Raw genomic sequence first — 19,215 nt, forward strand, 5'->3', positions numbered from 1 at the left:
AGCATTATGGAATTCATACATGCTGGCTTCATGTTCCCAGGCCCTTCTCTGCATTTCTTGAAGTACATCCCCTGAGGAAGCACCTCCTTTGGGAGAGACTGTTTCCTAATGGAACTGAGATTCACAGGCCCAGGGCCCTCATTAGGAAATGTTCTTGGGAATGCTCTTGAAATACATGATGGTGAATGTTCTCATCTCCTGTTTACATCTGTCTGGTCCTTTCATAAATAAATAAATAAATAAATACATAAATAAATACATAAATAAATAAATAACCAACCAACCAACCAACCGATCCTTCTAGGACTTTCAAGACATATTAGTGTATTAATACATATATATCCATTTTCTCTGTCCTAAATGGGTTGCTTGCTACTGTTATGAGTAGATCCTTGTCCATGGTAGTGAGGCTTGGAGATGGGAGTGTGGAATGCAGAAGGAAGAGGAGGTATATGGATCCTGACCCTGACCTCTGGAAGCTTTTAGACTATAAAGGAATTTAAGTGACACACCCAGGACACCAACAGACAGGGAAAAATTTTCAACTGAGCATCAATTATGTGCTGTAATTGCTAGAGATGCAGAGCAGTCAGGATGCCTTAGGAAAATCTTCCTAGGTACAGGATGGGGAAAGTTTGTAGAAGAGGGCTGAAGAGAGGGTCAGGACTGGACAGAAGGAGTGAGGACGGCATCCCTGGCAGGGCAGGTAACTTACTCAGGACACGGGCTCATCCTAGGAAAGGTAAGTCAGGATGTGAGGAGTTGAGTAAGGAAAGAGGATAATGGGGCTGAAGGTAGGGGGAGATAGGACAGGGCTTTGAGAGCTGGGTCAGAAGGTCTGGACTGATTATACGCCATTGGAATAATTGCAGATTATTGCACAAGAACAGGCATTTCTGAACATGTCATTTGATGATGATGTTTCTCTGTGTTGTTTTAAGCTGGATTTGTGGTAGGCTCTCTGAAGATTTGCAATCATGGGTTTACTTTCTCTTCTATAAGTTTGCTTCGTTTGTTTGTTCTGCTTGCTTTTATTTTATCATAAAATATGGTTATTTAATTCCCAGATGTTTTGTTCTTTGGGTTGTTTCTCTGGGATCTTCATACTGTATCTTTGGCCCACTTTCCCTCATCTTCAGTAAAAGTGAGAAGAGCTCAAGGACCACATTGCACAACACAGTGGTAAACAGAAATTATTAAAAACATTACCAGTCTCTCTGACCTACCATTCAGATTGTCCTCCTTTGGGATCCTGCTCAAGGTCCAAGGATGGACTTCAGAAGAGTGTATGATATTTTTTTTTAGGTAACTAACCTCAGAGGAGTCTGTGGTTCAACAAGTGTGAAGAATCACTGTTCTTTGTTGAAAAGTAGGTTGCTGGGGACAGTTCCCAGAGAAGGAAAGATGGTACAAGCATCCTTAGTGCCATCCACAGGAGCCTCCAAAGAGAGTTGAAGGAGCTGAAGGAGAAAGAGTAATTGGGAAAAGGGAAATGGGTTGAGAGGGAATTAGCAGGAGGGGTGCCCCATCTTCCCTTATTCTTCACCATCTTTCTAGCAGGTGTTCCTTCTTTGCATCCTCCATATCCTGGTGATTACAAGATTCTGGTTCTCCTTCAATTTAAATCTACTGAGTGCTTGTCATTTATCAGACTCTGTACCAGATCCTCTCACAACATTATCTCCTGAAATTCCTGTGTGGAACCTGCCATGCACAGAATGGGGTCAGTCCTTCCCTCAACCATGGCATGTTCACACCATCACTTCCTGTCAGGCCCCTTTTCCATTCATTTTATTTTCCCCTTTCACCCTTATCTCTATTCTCATTTCTCCTCCTCAGTGGGGGCACTTTCTTTAGTGTATGTAACAAGTGCTCTTCTAGTCTATGCTCTGTATGTGTAGTTAGATATATTCAACCATTCATCAAATACAGTGCCAACTCTGTCAGGCACAGTTGTAGATGCAGGGAGTCCAGCCAGAAGCAAAACCATTTTTAAAAGTCCTGCTTTCATGGAGCTTATATTCTAATGGAGTGAGAAAAATCATGAAGAAATAAATAAGTAAAACATTCAGTACCTTAAATAGTGACAAATACTAAGAGAAAAAAAAGAAGGGATAGGTAGGTTGTGGGTGATTAGGAGCAGATTGCAGTTGTCTATGTGGGGATTCAGGAAGGCCATGCCAACAATCCTGCTATTTCACCAAATGCAGTTCCGAGAGCAACACCATGTGGATATCTGGGCTAGAAGGGATGCAGGTATAGGGGACAACAAGTACAAAGGCCTTGAGGTAGGTTCTCGCATGGTATGTTAGGAGGCCTGCCTGGTTAGGAGGCCAGTAGCTAGAGAAACAAGTGGGAAGAGAGAGAAACAGAAGGCTGAGAGGTAGCTGGGTCAGTAGCAAATACTGTAGGACTTTGTAGGTCAATGTAAATGCAGACTTTGGCTTTACTCTGAATAGAAAGGAAAACCAGTGGAAGATTGTGAGCAGAGGAAGGTCGTGACATTTTAAGCAGATATATTTGCATCCTTGACAAATATACAATGTTTTTTGGCTGTCTTTTAAATGAACATAAAAAGCATTATGCTAGGAGTACCTGGGTGTCTCAGTCCATTAAGCATATGCCTTCAAATTAGGTTATGATCCCAGGACCCTGGGATTGAGCCCTAAGTGTCCACTGGGGTCCCTGCTTAGTGGGGAGTCTACTTCTCCCTCTGCCCCTCCCCACTCTCATGCTCTCTTAAATAAATAAATAAATAAATAAATAAATAAATAAATAAAGTCTAAAAAATAAAGGCATTGTGCTGTATACCTCATTCTGCTTTTACTTTTGCCACCTAACATTGTTTTTAAGATCTACCCAAGTTGCTGCCTATAAATCTACTTTATTCTTTCTGACTCTGTGTAATATTTCATTGTTCACACAAAGCACATTTTACCTAAATATTCCTCTAGCAACAGATGCTGGCACAGCTCCCACTTCCTGTCACCACAAATAGTCCTGTGATTAACATGCTCACATGGGCTCCTTATGGACTTTAGGAGAGAGTTTCCTGGGGGGTGCACACCCGGGAGAGAGATTGTGGAGTGGGAAGGGGTGTGTGTTCTTAATTCCACTGGGGTTGTACTTCAGATAATGTTCCTAGTGTTGCTCCCACCAGCAGTGTGTGATGGTTTGTATCTCCTCACTGAATTCTCATGCTGATCCAGTGAGGACCCTTGTGGATGAGGAGACTGAGGCTTAGAGAGAGTGAGCAAATTCCCTGAGTTCATGTGGTCACAGGGAAGGGCCAGGGATGACATCCAGTATTTCTGACATAATGATCATTGCTTTTTCCTCTATAGTACCCAGGACTGCCTCTTCCATAAATAAGATGAGGCGACCAGAGGCAAAAAAACTAATTATTATTATTATTATTATTATTATTATTATTATTATTATATTCCTGGTCTAACCCAGTAAGCCTAGGATCCCCACATGTTTAGCACCAGCATATTATGAGGGTGTGTAGTTAGAGTCCTTGGAGTTTAAGGGCAAATTATATAGAATAAAACTAATTTCATTGTCTCATGAGGGCTAGCTAACAGGCTTGAGGTTTTAGTGGATGATTTTGAAACTAGATGTTTATAAAGACTACGTATCAACGTTTGAGGATTTTATTTTATTTTATTTTATTAAGATTTTATTTATTTAATCATGAGAGACAGAGAGAGAGAGAGAGAGAGAGAGAGAGAGAGAGGCAGAGACACAGGCAGAGGGAGAAGCAGGCTCCATGCAGGGAGCCTGATGTGGGACTTGATCCTGGGACTCCAGGATCATGCCCTGAGCTGAAGGCAGATGCTTAACCGCTGAGCCACCCGGGCATCCCACATGTGGGCATTTTAGATCAGATTTCAATATTAAATATTAGGTAGATTATATTAAGTGCAAAAAAAGAGATGATATTAAGTCCATATTTTTAGGCACTGAGCTACGTACTTACAGGCATCATTTCACTTACTCCTAACAACTACACTAGGAGGGATTTACTTTTACTCCCACTTGACTATTGTGGAATCTAAAGTTCTGAGAGGTTAACTAACTTGTCCAGAGTCACCAGCTATAGGTTGAGTTGAGATTTGAACCTGAATCATCTACCTGCAGAGCAGTAGTTAGTTACTCCTAACTACTCAGCTGTGCTGCCTCTCTGTGAAGGAAGCTTTTAGAAACTCTTTCCTTTGAATTTGAGGACAATGTCTTATCAGCTGGGTGGTTTAGAGCAGCCATGCAAAGTACAAGGTTAATAGACAAGAATCTCCAGAGGGAGAGGATAGGAAGTTTGAAAATGTTCCCCAGGTATCTTTATTATGCCTGACTCTGTTCCCCGAAGTGGGAACCTCTGCATTAGGACATCCTACCTGGATTATAGGGCCTGAGCATGATGCCTTCAAACAGTAGAAATTCTCTAACTGGGCATGAATGATTGATTGCCTATAACCCAAGACATCCTGATATTTTTAAAACAGGTGTCCTCAAAGGCAAACAATTCTTTATCACCTTTGTGTGGCTTATAGCTGCCATGAGTGATGTATGTTCAAGGTTTCATCACAGTTGGTTTTTTCCCTTCACATTTTTCATTTTTCTTGCCTTCTAAAGGAAGGAAATACCATCTATATATTTACCTGATCCAGGTTTATAAAGGTTTCCTGGCTACAAAGTATGTATCTCAAATTCAAGTAGATAGAAATTCTGGATTATGTGCTCTTTCGGGTTTCTCTTCTCAGTTTTGGTCATTTTTCAACAAATATTTTTGAGCACCTAACTCACAGTCTGATGGAGGAGACAGGCAGCTGACCTGCAGTTTGAATACATTAGGATAAATGGCACATGGGGGAAGTGCAGGTGCTATGAGAGCACATAGGAAGGACAGCCTAAGGGTCAGGGGAGGCTTCCTGAGGAAGCACTCTTGAACTGGGAACTGAAAGAGAAGTGGGGACAGGGTAGGTAAGTAAAGTGGTCAAGAGGGCAGTAGAGGCGAGGGAACAGGGTGAGTGCTGAATTTCACAGCTGGAGCAGGAACTGAGCAGAAAGTGAGGCTGGAAGAATGAGCACAGGTCAGATGATGAAGGAAGGAAGGACTATGAAGGAAAAGCAGTGGGAACCACGGAAGGGTCTGAAGCCTGGGGGTCGGTGGGGGACACTTCAATCACATTTATAGTGTAGAAAGATTCCATGAGTTAAGAACTGACCCTCCTTATCTATTTCACGTTTGTTGGTAAATCATAATACGAGAACTGGTGAATGGCAAATAAAGAGTCTAGATGGATTTGGATTTGTAGACAGAAGGGCTGACCCATAACCCAAGTCTTCCTTTTGATCATCTATAGAAAATATTTTTCAGTGTTTTTTTTTTTCAGTTTTGACTTTATTTCTGTCTTTAGAAACCTCTGACAGCATTTCCTAAAATTATCTCAAACCAAAGCCTAAGCAGGGAGGTAAGTGGGGGTTACATGACTTTGTTTTCTCTGTTCTCCACTACTCATTTCTGGGGGATCACTGTGATTTGTTCTTCTAGAGCCTTTCTTCCCTGAGGAGGGAACCATTTCAGTAGTAGCAGGGGAGTAGGGAGAAGGTGGAACCTCATGCCAGTTCCTTCACTAGGAAAACATTTGGCATATTGAAAGCATGGTTTGAACGAGTTAAAAATAACTCCACATGAAAAACTAATAGGGAGTTACAAGTGCATGTTTTAATATAGGCTCACAGAGCAGGGAAGATTCTCCAGGCCTGTGGTAGCTGACATCACAGATGGCACAGGGTGTGTATAGAGCGTAGTGTGGCCAGTAAGGAGACTGTCTGTAGAAGTGAGCTCACCTTCTCTCCTGTAGCCCAGAGAGGGAGGAGACAGAAGGTATTGTTTAGGTTGTGAGCTACTGAGCTAGATCACTTATTTTTTCTCCCTATGGTTCACATACTCATAACTGTAAACATAACTATAGTGAATTTTTGTCTGGGTGCTTTGGGTGAGGTGTTTTGAATGTCAGAATTCAAAAAACCACCTTCTTGGCACCTCTGTCTTTTCATCCATAGACCCTGGGTCAGCAGCTACCCCTATTTCTCCAGGGTTTCCTTCCCAGGCAGCCTGGTCTTCTCCTTCTTGCAGGTGGTTATGAAGACCCTGTCCCCTTTTCCCTCCTCCTCTATGTTCACAGCACCTCCATGGGTCTAGGTGTGTAAAGGGAAGGGGTGGTCTGTACATTCTTGGCCATCAGTACAGCTGAATGGCTGAGGCAAAATGCAGAGAAAGGGGGACAAATTTCCATATGACCTTGGCTAACTGATATTATGGCTAAGAGTTTTAAGACCAAGATACCAATATTTGTATTTTACCCTCAGATGATATTTTTAAAAAGATTCTGCAATTGCAACCATGCCTGTTAGCCCATGAATTAGTGTGTCATTACTCATGCTCAAGCACACCACTGTGCATGTGAATTCTTGCACAATACATTCATGTCCTGTTGTATCTTACAGCTTAATTGGTACATGAAGGTATGTATAGGAGTTGGACGAACTCGGAAGAGTAGGGTCCCCAAATCACCTGTCTCCACCAAATTACCTAGATAACCTTCAAATCATCCTGAAAAATCTACGAATTCGGCCTGAGATTTAAAGAGAGACCAGCTGGAACGCTACAGTGAGAAGAGTTCGCGCTTCTATCAAGGTAGGAAGACGGGAAAAAAGAAATAAAGAAACAAAAGGCCTCCAAGGGGGAGGGGCCCGCGAGGAGCCGGGCTGAGGCCGGGGCGAGTGTCCCCAGGACAGGAGAGCCCCGTCCCGGAGAAGCAGGAGCTGCACCAACCTTCCCGGGCGGAAAGGGGCTCGCAGGGAGTTGGAGCAGGACCCAGGAGGGCGGGGATGCCCTCGGGCTCCCGGGGACACTAACAGACACCTGCGCCCCGGGAGAGTGCGCCGAGCTCCCTAAGGGCTGCAGCGCGCACGGCGGGACCCGGAGCAGCTCGGGGGGCTCGGGGGCGGCTCCGCGGAGGGGGCTGCGGGGCGGGAGCAGCTGGGGGGGGCTCGGGCGGCGGCTCTGCAGAGGGGTCTGCGGGGAGGGAGCGCAAATCCAACAGCGCAGGCCCCGGAGCACAGGGCGCCGGGACACAGCACAGGATCCGGCCTCCCCCGGGACAGGCAGAGGCCGGGAGGGCCCAGGACAGCGAGGACGCTCCTGCCCCAGCTGAGCAGATCAGCGGCCCCGCCCCGGAGCCTCCAGACCCTGCAGACGGAGAGCTCAGGAGTTCCTGTGGGGGCTGACTCCAGGGCTCCAGAGCTGCCGCAGCCACTGGGGTTGTTCCTCCTGGGGCCTCACGGGGTAAACAACCCCCACTGAGCCCAGCACCAGGCAGGGGGCAGAGCAGCTCCCCAAAGTGCTAACACCTGAAAATCAGCACAACAGGCCCCTGCCCCAGAAGACCAGCTAGACGGACAAGTTCCAGGGGAAGTCAAGGGACTTAAAGTATAGAGAATCAGAAGATACTCCCCCGTGGTTTGTTTTGTTTGGTTTTGTTTTTTTGCTTTTTGATTTCTGTTTGCTTCCCCCACCCTTTTTTCCCTTTCATTCTTTTTCTTTCTCTTTTTCTTTTTTCTTTTTTTCTTCCTTTTTTCTTTCTTCTTTTTCTCTTTTCTTTCCTTCTTATTCTTTTTCTCCTTTTCCCAATACAACTTGTTTTTGGCCATTCTGCACTGAGCAAAATGACTAGAAGGAAAACCTCACCTCAAAAGAAAGAATCAGAAACAGTCCTCTCTCCCACAGAGTTACAAAATCTGGATTACAATTCAATGTCAGAAAGCCAATTCAGAAGCACTATTATACAGCTACTGGTGGCTCTAGAAAAAAAGCATAAAGGACTCAAGAGACTTCATGGCTGCAGAATTTAGATCTAATCAGGCTGAAATTAAAAATCAATTGAATGAGATGCAATCCAAACTAGAAGTCCTAAAGACGAGGGTTAACGAGGTGGAAGAACGAGTGAGTGACATAGAAGACAAGTTGATGGCAAAGAGGGAAACTGAGGAAAAAAGAGACAAACAATTAAAAGACTATGAAGATAGATTAAGGGAAATAAACGACAGCCTGAGGAAGAAAAACCTACGTTTAATTGGGGTTCCCGAGGGCGCCGAAAGGGCCAGAGGGCCAGAATATGTATTTGAACAAATCATACCTGAAAACTTTCCTAATCTGGGAAGGGAAACAGGCATTCAGATCCAGGAAATAGAGAGATCCCCCCTAAAATCTATAAAAACCGTTCAACACCTCGACATCTAATAATGAAGCTTGCAAATTCCAAAGATAAAGAGAAGATCCTTAAAACAGCAAGAGACAAGAAATCCCTGACTTTTATGGGGAGGAGTATTAGGGTAACAGCAGACCTCTCCACAGAGACCTGGCAGGCCAGAAAGGGCTGGCAGGATATATTCAGGGTCCTAAATGAGACGAACATGCAACCAAGAATACTTTATCCAGCAAGGCTCTCATTCAAAATGGAAGGAGAGATAAAGAGCTTCCAAGACAGGCAGCAACTAAAAGAATATGTGACCTCCAAACCAGCTCTGCAAGAAATTTTAAGGGGGACTCTTAAAATTCCCCTTTAAGAAGAAGTTCAGTGGAACAATCCACAAAAACAAGGACTGAATAGATATCATGATGACACTAAACTCATATCTCTCAATAGTAACTCTGAATGTGAACGGGCTTAATGACCCCATCAAAAGGCGCAGGGTTTCAGACTGGATAAAAAAGCAGGACCCATCTATTTGCTGTCTACAAGAGACTCATATTAGACATAAGGACACCTACAGCCTGAAAATAAAAGGTTGGAGAACCATTTACCATTCAAATGGTCCTCAAAAGAAAGCAGGGGTAGCCATCCTTATATCAGATAAACTAAAATTTACCCCAAAGACTGTAGTGAGAGATGAAGAGGGACACTATATCATCCTTAAAGGATCTGTCCAACAAGAGGACTTAACAATCTTCAATATATATGCCCTGAATGTGGGAGCTGCCAAATATTTAAACCAATTAATAACCAAAGTGAAGAAATACTTAGATAATAATACACTTATACTTGGTGACTTCAATCTAGCTCTTTCTACCCTCGATAGGTCTTCTAAGCACAACATCTCCAAAGAAACGAGAGCTTTAAATAATACACTGGACCAGATGGATTTCACAGATATCTACAGAACTTTACATCCAAACTCAACTGAATACACATATTTCTCAAGTGCAGAGGGAACTTTCTCCAGAATAGACCACATAGTGGGTCACAAATCAGGTCTGAACTGATACCAAAAGATTGGGATCGTCCCCTGCATATTCTCAGATCATAATGCCTTGAAATTAGAACTCAATCACACCAAGAAGTTTGGAAGGACCTCAAACACGTGGAGGTTAAGGACCATCCTGCTAAAAGATAAAAGGGTCAGCCAGGAAATTAAGGAAGAATTAAAAAAATTCATGGAAACTAATGAGAATGAAGATACAACCGTTCAAAATCTTTGGGATGCAGCAAAAGCAGTCCTAAGGGGGAAATACATCGCAATACAAGCATCCATTCAAAAACTGGAAAGAACTCAAATACAAAAGCTAACCTTACACATAAAGGAGCTAGAGAAAAAACAGCAGATTGACCCCACGCCCAGCAGAAAAAGAGAGTTACTTAAAATTCGAGCAGAACTCAACAAAATTGAGACCAGAAGAACTGTGGAACAGATCAACAGAACCAGGAGTTGGTTCTTTGAAAGAATTAATAAGATAGATAAACCATTAGCCAGCCTTATTAAAAGGAAGAGAGAAGACTCAAATAAATAAAATCATGAATGACGGGATCCCTGGGTGGCGCAGCGGTTTGGCGCCTGCCTTTGGCCCAGGGCGCGATCCTGGAGACCCGGGATCGAATCCCACATCGGGCTCCCGGTGCATGGAGCCTGCTTCTCCCTCTGCCTGTGTATCTGCGCCTCTCTCTCTCTCTCTGTGACTATCATAAATAAATAAAAATTTAAAAAAATAAAAAAATTAAAAAAATAAAATCATGAATGAGAAAGGAGAGATCACTACCAACACCAAGGAAATACAAACGATTTTAAAAACATATTATGAACAGCTATACGCCTATAAATTAGGCAATCTAGAAGAAATGGACACATTCCTGGAAAGCCACAAACTACCAAAACTGGAACAGGAAGAAATAGAAAACCTGAACAGGCCAATAACGAGGGTGGAAATTGAAGCAGTCATCAAAAACCTCCCAGACACAAGAGTCCAAGGCCAGATGGCTTCCCAGGGGAATTCTATCAAACGTTTAAAGAAGAAATCATACCTATTCTACTAAAGCTGTTGGGAAAGATAGAAAGAGATGGAGTACCTCCAAATTCGTTCTATGAGGCCGGCATCACCTTAATTCCAAAACCAGAGAAAAACCCCACCAAAAAGGAGAATTACAGACCAATATCCCTGATGAACATGGATGCAAAAATTCTCAACAAGATACTAGCCAATAGGATCCAACAGTACATTAAGAAAATTATTCACCTTGACCAAGTAGGATTTATCCCCGGGACACAAGGCTGGTTCAACACTCGTAAAACAATCAATGTGATTCATCATATCAGCAAGAGAAAAACCAAGAACCATATGATCCTCTCATTAGATGCAGAGAAAGCATTTGACAAAATACAGCATCCGTTCCTGATCAAAACTCTTCAGAGTGTAGGGATAGAGGGAACTTTCCTGGACATCTTAAAAGCCATCTATGAAAAGCCCACAGCAAATATCATTCTCAATGGGGAAGCACTGGGAGCCTTTCCCCTAAGATCAGGAACAAGACAGGGATGTCCACTCTCACCACTGCTATTCAAAATAGTATTGGAAGTCCTAGCCTCAGCAAACAGGCAACAAAAAGACATTAAAGGCATTCAGATTGGCAAAGAAGTAGTCAAACTCTCCCTCTTCGCTGATGACATGATACTCTATGTAGAAAACCCAAAAGCCTCCACCCCAAGATTGCTAGAACTCATACAGCAATTTGGTAGCGTGCCAGGATACAAAATCAATGCCCAGAAATCAATGGCATTTCTATACACTAACAATGAGACTGAAGAAAGAGAAATTAAGGAGTCAATCCCATTTACAGTTGCACCCAAAAGCATAAGATACCTAGGAATAAACCTCACCAAAGTGGTAAAGGATCTATACCCTAAAAACTATAGAACACTTCTGAAAGAAACTGAGGAAGACACAAAGAGATGGAAAAATATTCCATGCTCATGGATTGGCAGAATTAATATTGTGAAAATGTCAATGTTACCCAGGGCAATTTACACGTTTTATGCAATCCCTATCAAAATACCATGGACTTTCTTCAGAGAGTTAGAACAAATTATTTTAAGATTTGTGTAGAATCAGAAAAGACCCCGAATAGCCAGGGGAATTTTAAAAAAGAAAACCATGGCTGGGGGCATCACAATGCCAGATTTCAGGCTGTACTACAAAGCTGTGGTAATCAAGACAGTGTGGTACTGGCACAAAAACAGACACATAGATCAATTGAACAGAATAGAGAATCCAGAAATGGACCCTGAACTTTATGGTCAACTAATATTTGATAAAGGAGGAAAGACTATCCACTGGAAGAAAGACAGTCTCTTCAATAAATGGTGCTGGGAAAATTGGACATCCACATGCAGAAGAATGAAACTAGACCACTCTCTTTCACCATCCACAAAGATAAACTCAAAATGGATGAAAGATCTAAATGTGAGACAAGATTCCATCCAAATCCTAGAGGAGAACACAGGCAACACCCTTTTTGAACTCAGGCCACAGTAACTTCTTGCAAGATACATCCACGAAGGCAAAAGAAACAAAAGCAAAAATGAACCATTGGGACTTCATCAAGATAAGAAGCTTTTGCACAGCAAAGGATACAGTCAACAAAACTCAAAGACAACCTTCAGAATGGGAGAAGATATTTGCAAATGACCTATCAGATAAAGGGCTAGTTTCCAAGATCTATAAAGAACTTCTTAAACTCAACACCAAAGAAACAAACAATTCAATCATGAAATGGGCAAAAGACATGAAGAGAAATCTGATAGAGGAAGACATAGACATGGCCAACATGCACATGAGAAAATGCTCTGCATCACTTGCCATCAGGGAAATACAAATCAAAACCACAATGAGATACCACCTCACACCAGTGAGAATGGGGAAAATTAACAAGGCAGGAAACCAAAAATGTTGGAGAGGATGCGGAGAAAGGAGAGCCCTCTGACACTGTTGGCGGGAATGTGAACTGGTGCAGCCACTCTGGAAAACTGTGTGGAGGTTCCTCAAACAGTTAAAAATAGACCTGCCCTACGACCCAGCAATTGCACTGCTGGGGATTTACCCCAAAGATACAGATGCAATGAAACGGCGGGACACCTGCACCCCAATGTTTCTAGCAGCAATGTCCACAATAGCCAAACTGTGGAAGGAGCCTCGGTGTCCATCGAAAGATGAATGGATAAAGAAGATGTGGTTTATGTATACAATGGAATATTACTCAGCCGTTAGAAATGACAAATACCCACCATTTGCTTCAACGTGGATGGAACTGGAGGGTATTATGCTGAGTGAAGTAAGTCAATTGGAGAAGGACAAACAGTGTATGTTCTCATTCATTGGGGAATATAAATAATAGTGAAAGGGAATATAAGGGAAGGGAGAAGAAATGTGTGGAAATATCAGAAAGGGAGACAGAACATGAAGACTCCTGATTCTGGGAAATGAACTAGGGGTGGTGGGAGGGGAAGAGGGCGGGGGGTGGGGCACTGAGGGGGACACTTGACAGGATGAGCACTGGGTGTTATTCTGTATGTTGGTAAATTGAACATCAATAAAAAATTAATTTATTTAAAAAAAGCAGTTGGACGAACTCAAATAGGATTATGTCATGTAGCATGCAAAACAGGAGAATGTAGGAAAGCATCTGACACTTTTCTGGGGGAAAGCCAGTTAATTTCTCTATGATGTCTCTTGGTGTCAGTTTCTGTGATATTTGGGCTGCAACATATGGCTTGTGACTTCTGAGCATTGGTTGAACACAACTGTTCAGTAAATATTTATTGTTTACTTAGGCATTATGGAGAGACAGCACGGGCCAGATGGAATATGAAGCAGCAGATGTGAAGCCTGAGCAGTGGAACTCAGCAACCCCAACCCAACTCCGCTTAACTCAGCCTCACTGAACCTGATCTGAGACTCTCCACTCCTGCACTTGCTACAGCTCCCTGACCCTGGAATCCTCTTCAATTCTAGCTAGAATGCTGTGTCAGGCCCTTCGCAGATTTGGTCAAAAACTAGTACGCAGACTTACACTGAAGAAAGAGAGGGCTGAGACTGCCCCCGCTGGAAGACTGACCACACTGGATTTAGTGGCCCTTGGTGTGTGCTGCACAATCGGTGTAGTTGTGTATGTCATAGCTAGTGAGGTGGCTCGAGATCAAGCAGGACCATCCATTGTGATCTGCTTTTTGGTGGCCGGCCTATCTTCTATGTTGACTGGGCTGTGCTATGCAGAGTTTGGTGTCCGGGTTCCTCATGCTGGCTCTGCATATCTCTACACCTATATCACTATAGGTGAACTCTGGGCTTTCATCATTGGCTGGATCTTCATCTTCTCCAATGTTGCTGGTACAGCTACTGTGTTCTTTGCCTGGCTCTTAACTTTTGACAACCTCTTTGGGAACCAGATCTCTCAGACCCTGCGTGAAAGCATCTTACTGCATATTCCTCAGGTGCTTGCAGAGATTCTAGGCTTCTTTGTTGTGGGTCTTTTGTTTTTACTTGTCAGATTGCTGACCTTGAGGGCTAGGGAGTTGGTAATATTTACCAACATGGTCACATTGGTGAACCTTTTGGTTCTCGGTTTTTTCATCCTCTCTGGTTTCATTAAGGGGGACCTGCACAACTGGAAGCTCACAGAAGAGGACTACATAAAAGCTGGACTCAATGACACCTCTAGCTTGGGCCCTCTGGGCTCTGGAGGATTCGTGCCTTTTGGCTTCCAGGGGATTCTCCTTGGATCAGCTAACTGTTTCTATGCTTTTATAGGTTTTGACAACATTGTTACCAGAGTTAAAGAAGCACAGAATCCCCAGCGTTCTATCCCCATGGGCATTGTGATTTCATTGCTCATCTGCATTTTGGTATATTTTGGTGTCTCTGCATCACTTACACTTATGGTGCCTTACTACCAGCTCCGACCTGGGAGCACCTTGCCTGAGGCATTTTTCCATATTGGCTGGGGCCTGGCCTACTATGCTGTAGCTTTTGGATTCCTATGTAATCTTTCTGCCAGTCTCTTGGGCTATATGTTTCCCATAAGCCAGCTGATATACACGATGGCACAGGATGGCCTCCTCTTCCCTGTCCTTTCCAGAATCCAAACTGGCACATATGTTCCCATCATGGCCACTGTGATCTTTGGCATTATTGCAGCGATCATGGCATTCTTTTTGGGACTCACTGATCTTCTACACCTCAAGTCAATTGGGACCCTGCTAGCTTACTCCCTAGTGGCTTTTTGTGTTCTTATAGTCAGGTATCAGCCTGAGAGGAAGAATGGGGGAAGTGAAGATCAGATGAAGGAAGAGCATGATGGAAATGGAGCAGAGATGCAAGAGGAGAATGGACCTACAGCAGAGAAGCTGACTCTACACCAATTATTTTTTCCAGGCAGCTCCACCCCCACTGCACTCTCTGGATGGGTTGTCTCTGTTTGCTCCTCACTGCTTGCTCTACTGCTGACTCTGCTCTGCCTGGTGCTGACCCAGTGGCCAGGTCTGCTTTCTCAAGACCCAGTGTGGATCACAGTGGTTGTGCTGCTCCTGGTGCTCATCACTGGGATCACTGGGGTCATCTGGAGACAACCACAGAGCTCCTCTCCCCTTCACTTTAAGGTACCTGGTCTGCCTCTCCTCCCACTCCTGAGCATCTTTCTGAATGTTTACCTTATGATACAGATGAGAGCTAGCACCTGGGCCCTACTTGGTGTCTGGATGCTGATTGGATTTGTTATCTACTTCACATATGGGATCCATCACAGCCTGGTTGCATAGCCCCGCTGAGATTAGGGCCCAAACTGTAGACCTTGAACTCAGCAGTGTTGGGACATCTTTGGTTTGACATCATTACTCCTGAAGCACTCTGGTCCCCCTGCACATTAATGGAAAGTACTCTTCAGCAAATGGAAAGCTAAGGCTCTCATGGCATGTTGATGCAGGAACACTAATAGAGCTCTGTATTTATTGTGGAGTGAAGGATGTATTTTAATTTCTTTTTTTTTTTCTGTCTGCTTTCAATTCTGTCTGTAGCTGCTTACTGGCTTTAAAACATTATTCAAATAAATTAGAAAAATTAATTTTGTTTTCTTTGGATAAATATCTAGTAGTGAAAATACTGGATCATATGGTAATCTTATTTTTAATATTTTGAGAAAACTTGATACTCTTTTCACAGTGGCTGTACCAATTTACATTCCCAACAATTGTACACACACAAGGGTTCCTTTTTTATCTTTTTAATTTTAGACATTCTGTCAGGTAATAAGTGATATCTCATTATAGTTTTAATTTACATTTTCCTGAAATTTAGTGATGCTGAGCATCTTTTCATGTATCTGTCGGCCATCTATTTGTCTTTGGAAAAATGTCTATTTAGGTCTTCTGCCTATTTTTAAATTGGATTTTTCTCAAGTGTTGTGTAAGTTCTTTATATCTTTTGGATATTTACCCCTTATTGGATATATTATTTGCCAATATCTTCTCCCATTCTATAGGTTCCCTTTGTGTTTTGTTGATGGTTTCCTTTGCTGTGCTAAAGTACTTACACAAATTCAAAAACATATATGCACTTTATATTTATTGTAGAATTATTTACAATTAGAGATAGAAGCAACCCAAGTGTCTATTGACAGATGAATGGATAAAGAAGAACACAAACATACATACACACATGCATACAAGGGAATACTACCTAACCATAAAAAGAAAGAAATCTTACCATTTATAACACAGAGAGACATAGACAGTATATGTGAAGTGAAATAGATCATACTGAGAAAGACAAATGACATATGATTTCACTCTTATATAAAAAATAAACATAGAAAAGAGACAAACAAACAAAAAAACCACACCAGACTCCTAAACACAAGGAACAAACTGGTGGTTGCCAAAGTGGAGGTGGGTAAGGGGATGGGTGAAACAGATTAAGAAAGTAAGAGTAAACTTATCCCAATGAACTCTGAGAAACACGTGGAATTGTTGAATCATCATATTGTACACATCATATTGTACACATTAACACTATGTTAATTATATCTCAATGAAAAATAAAGACAAAAAAGAGAAAAAGAAAAAAAAAGATGAAATATGGCCTCTATCATTAAGGAGTTTATATTCTAATGCAATGGGTAAAGCATAGAGTAGCAGAAAGTAGAAAGTGCTTTCATAAGTAATATACAGGGATCCCTGGGTGGCGCAGCGGTTTGGGGTCTGCCTTTGGCCCAGGGCGATCCTGGAGATCCGGGATCGAATCCCACGTCAGGCTCCCGGTGCATGGAGCCTGCTTCTCTCTCTCTCTCTCTCTGTGTGTGTGTGTGTGTGTGTGTGTGACTATCATAAATAAATAAAAAAATTTTAAAAAGTAATATACAAATAAAGTGTCTTGGGAATTCAAAGTGGAGGATGATCATTTGCTGCTGGCACAGTGGTAAGAGTTGGCTGGTGAAATCAGAGAAGACTTTGTAAAGGAACAGCATTTGAGTTGGCAATCTCCATAGATAGATAGGATTTTGCCACATGTGGGCAGGAGGGAGAGATTATAGGCAGAGAGAAAATCACTACAAAAAGCACAGGAAAAAGAAGCAGTGTTCAGAACATACCTAGCAGGCTGTGTAGACTGAGAAATGGCTGTGTGAGGGGACAACAGAACATGCACATGTAGATTGGAGCAGAACTTTCCTTTGGACACAAAGCACTTTGGCCTTGAATCCACTACCAGTGCTGAAAACCTAGGGTTGTTTCTCCTTCTTAGCCATATTTGCATTTTTGGATTTTCAAGTTTCTCTGTTGTTGTCTACTTTGGTCCACCTGCTCAGAAAGTGCACAGCTGAGAGTCAGGTTCTGGTCTGGTTTCCACTGTTAACTAGGATTGTGAACTTGAGCAAGCCCCTCAGTTCCTTCCATACTTTGCTTACTTACCTGTAACATGAGAAGTCAGAATTGATTTCTAAAGTTCCATTTACTTGAAAAATTCTGGGAATTCCTCTGGTTCTTCTGTCCTGTTATTCTCTCAACTAGGTCTCTCTACTGTAAGTGATCTGAACCTACATTGTGTCCATTTTTCCCTACAACCCATTGTCAGAGCTGTAGAGGTACAGTAAATAGCACCCATTTCTCCCTCCTATGTTTGGAACAAATTGATATAACCCAGACGTTGAGACAGATGACTAAACCATCAGCTTTAGATATGCAGCCTAATTGGCTTGTTAATCCCACATCACTAAATGAGACACTTAATCCTCATCACAAGTAGTGCTGACCACCCCTGCCCCCCATCACAGGAGAGTCTGCTTTTATTAGATTTTCTCATAAAATTAGATTTAAAAAGGAATCCAACAAAAAACTAGAAGGGGCTGAGCTGGGCATGTCTCTTCAATTCACTAATCAAAGTCACAGTAAGGGGTGGGTGGAAAGAGGCCAGGAATAGTACTCTATCCAGTGGTGCTCAAACTTTAGCAAGTGCCACGTCACCTGGAGGACTTGTGAGACCACAGATTGCTGGTCCTCAGCATTTGGAATTCAGTAGGTCTGGGTGGGGCCCAGAACTTGTCCTTCTAACAAGTTGCCAGGTGATGCTAATACCTGGTCATGCTCCCTAAGAGTCCAGGGATCCCACTTTGAAAACCAAAGCTCTAGCTAAAGCCCCTCCACATGTAAAGATGAAGTGAGGGAAACAAAAGGTACCTTTTGTACACTTACTTTCATTTAATGAAACATTTAGATAAAGATATCATCGTTAATCCTTTTACAGTGGGGAAATCATAATGAATCATTTCACAATGTATATGTATGTCAAATCACCACAATGTACACTTCAAATACCTTAAAATTTTATATGTCAAGTGTACCTCAATAAAGCTGAAATTTAAAAAATAAAATACCACAGTTACCTCTGCATCTTTGTTTTCTTTATTTTGTTCCCTGATTGTAGACATTAGGTAAGGAATGTATCTTGTTCACTCTCCCAGAGCATCCAGCTGGGAGCCAGGTACATAATGAACATTTAATAAATTCATATTTAGTTGAATTGAGCCTTACACATTTTTTTTGGTACAGAGAATTCTCCTTCTAGCACAGTGCTACTCTTTTAAAATTACCTTTTGGGAGACTTTCTTGACAAACAGCATTTCTCTCCACCCAGAACACAGAGTACTGGGTCCTGTCCCCAGGTTCTAGAATTCATCAGGTCTGGTTGGGGCCCAGAGCTTGTACTTCTAACAAATTCCCAGGTGATGCCAATACTGCTGGTATCTAGAACTATATCTAAGTCTGTACCCAGCATCTAGCACTATACCCAAGCACTTCTAGTTTTACCTTTGTGTGGCTACACCTGAATTCTGGTGTGTTCCCAGACAAGAATCTTGCTCAGGGCAAAGAGTACATTCTCCTCATCCTCTAGACTCCACAGTAAGAACAGCATTGTTATTCAATGAGCAACAGGGAAAATACAGCCCTGGGGCAGGAGAATGCCTGAAATGACCTCCCCTGGTTCAGCTCCATCTATTCCTATGGGATTTGGGGAGGGGCCAGAAGTATTGAAATTGATAGAAGGCCCAGCCTGTTCTGATTCCAGGGAATCCTTGAATATGAGACTGACTCCAGTGTGGGCAAAGCAGGCATTCTTCTTCTTCTTGTTCTTTTTTTTTTTTTTTTAATTTCTCTCTTTAAGACTTTATTTATATATTTATATGAGAGAGAGAGTGCACACTCCTGTGCCCAGAAGCTGGTGGGGGAGGGTCAGAGGGGGAATGAGGGAGGAAGAATCCCAAGCAGACTCCAAAAAAATTCTGGTAATTCCTCTGGTTCCCAGTGAGGAGCCCAATACAGGGCTAAATCTTA

General features: G+C 42.6%; 1 protein-coding gene across 2 annotated transcripts in view; it reads left to right on the forward strand.

Annotated features, from left to right (window-relative positions):
- The window catches only part of LOC112665480 (cationic amino acid transporter 3-like), a 69,691-nt gene extending 51,426 nt beyond the window's left edge, over positions 1-18,265 (forward strand). For both annotated transcript variants that reach the window (XM_035707336.2, XM_049102392.1), the window contains 2 exons: positions 6,514-6,703; positions 13,168-18,265. In XM_035707336.2, coding sequence (XP_035563229.2) covers positions 13,354-15,150 — 1,797 coding nt within the window. In that variant the 5' untranslated portion in view covers positions 6,514-6,703; positions 13,168-13,353 and the 3' untranslated portion in view covers positions 15,151-18,265. The remainder of the gene's footprint in view (positions 1-6,513; positions 6,704-13,167) is intronic.
- The last annotated feature ends 950 nt before the right edge of the window (positions 18,266-19,215 follow it).

The sequence above is a fragment of the Canis lupus genome, chromosome 27 (genome assembly GCF_003254725.2).
Source record: "Canis lupus dingo isolate Sandy chromosome 27, ASM325472v2, whole genome shotgun sequence".
Lineage (NCBI taxonomy): Eukaryota > Metazoa > Chordata > Mammalia > Carnivora > Canidae > Canis > Canis lupus.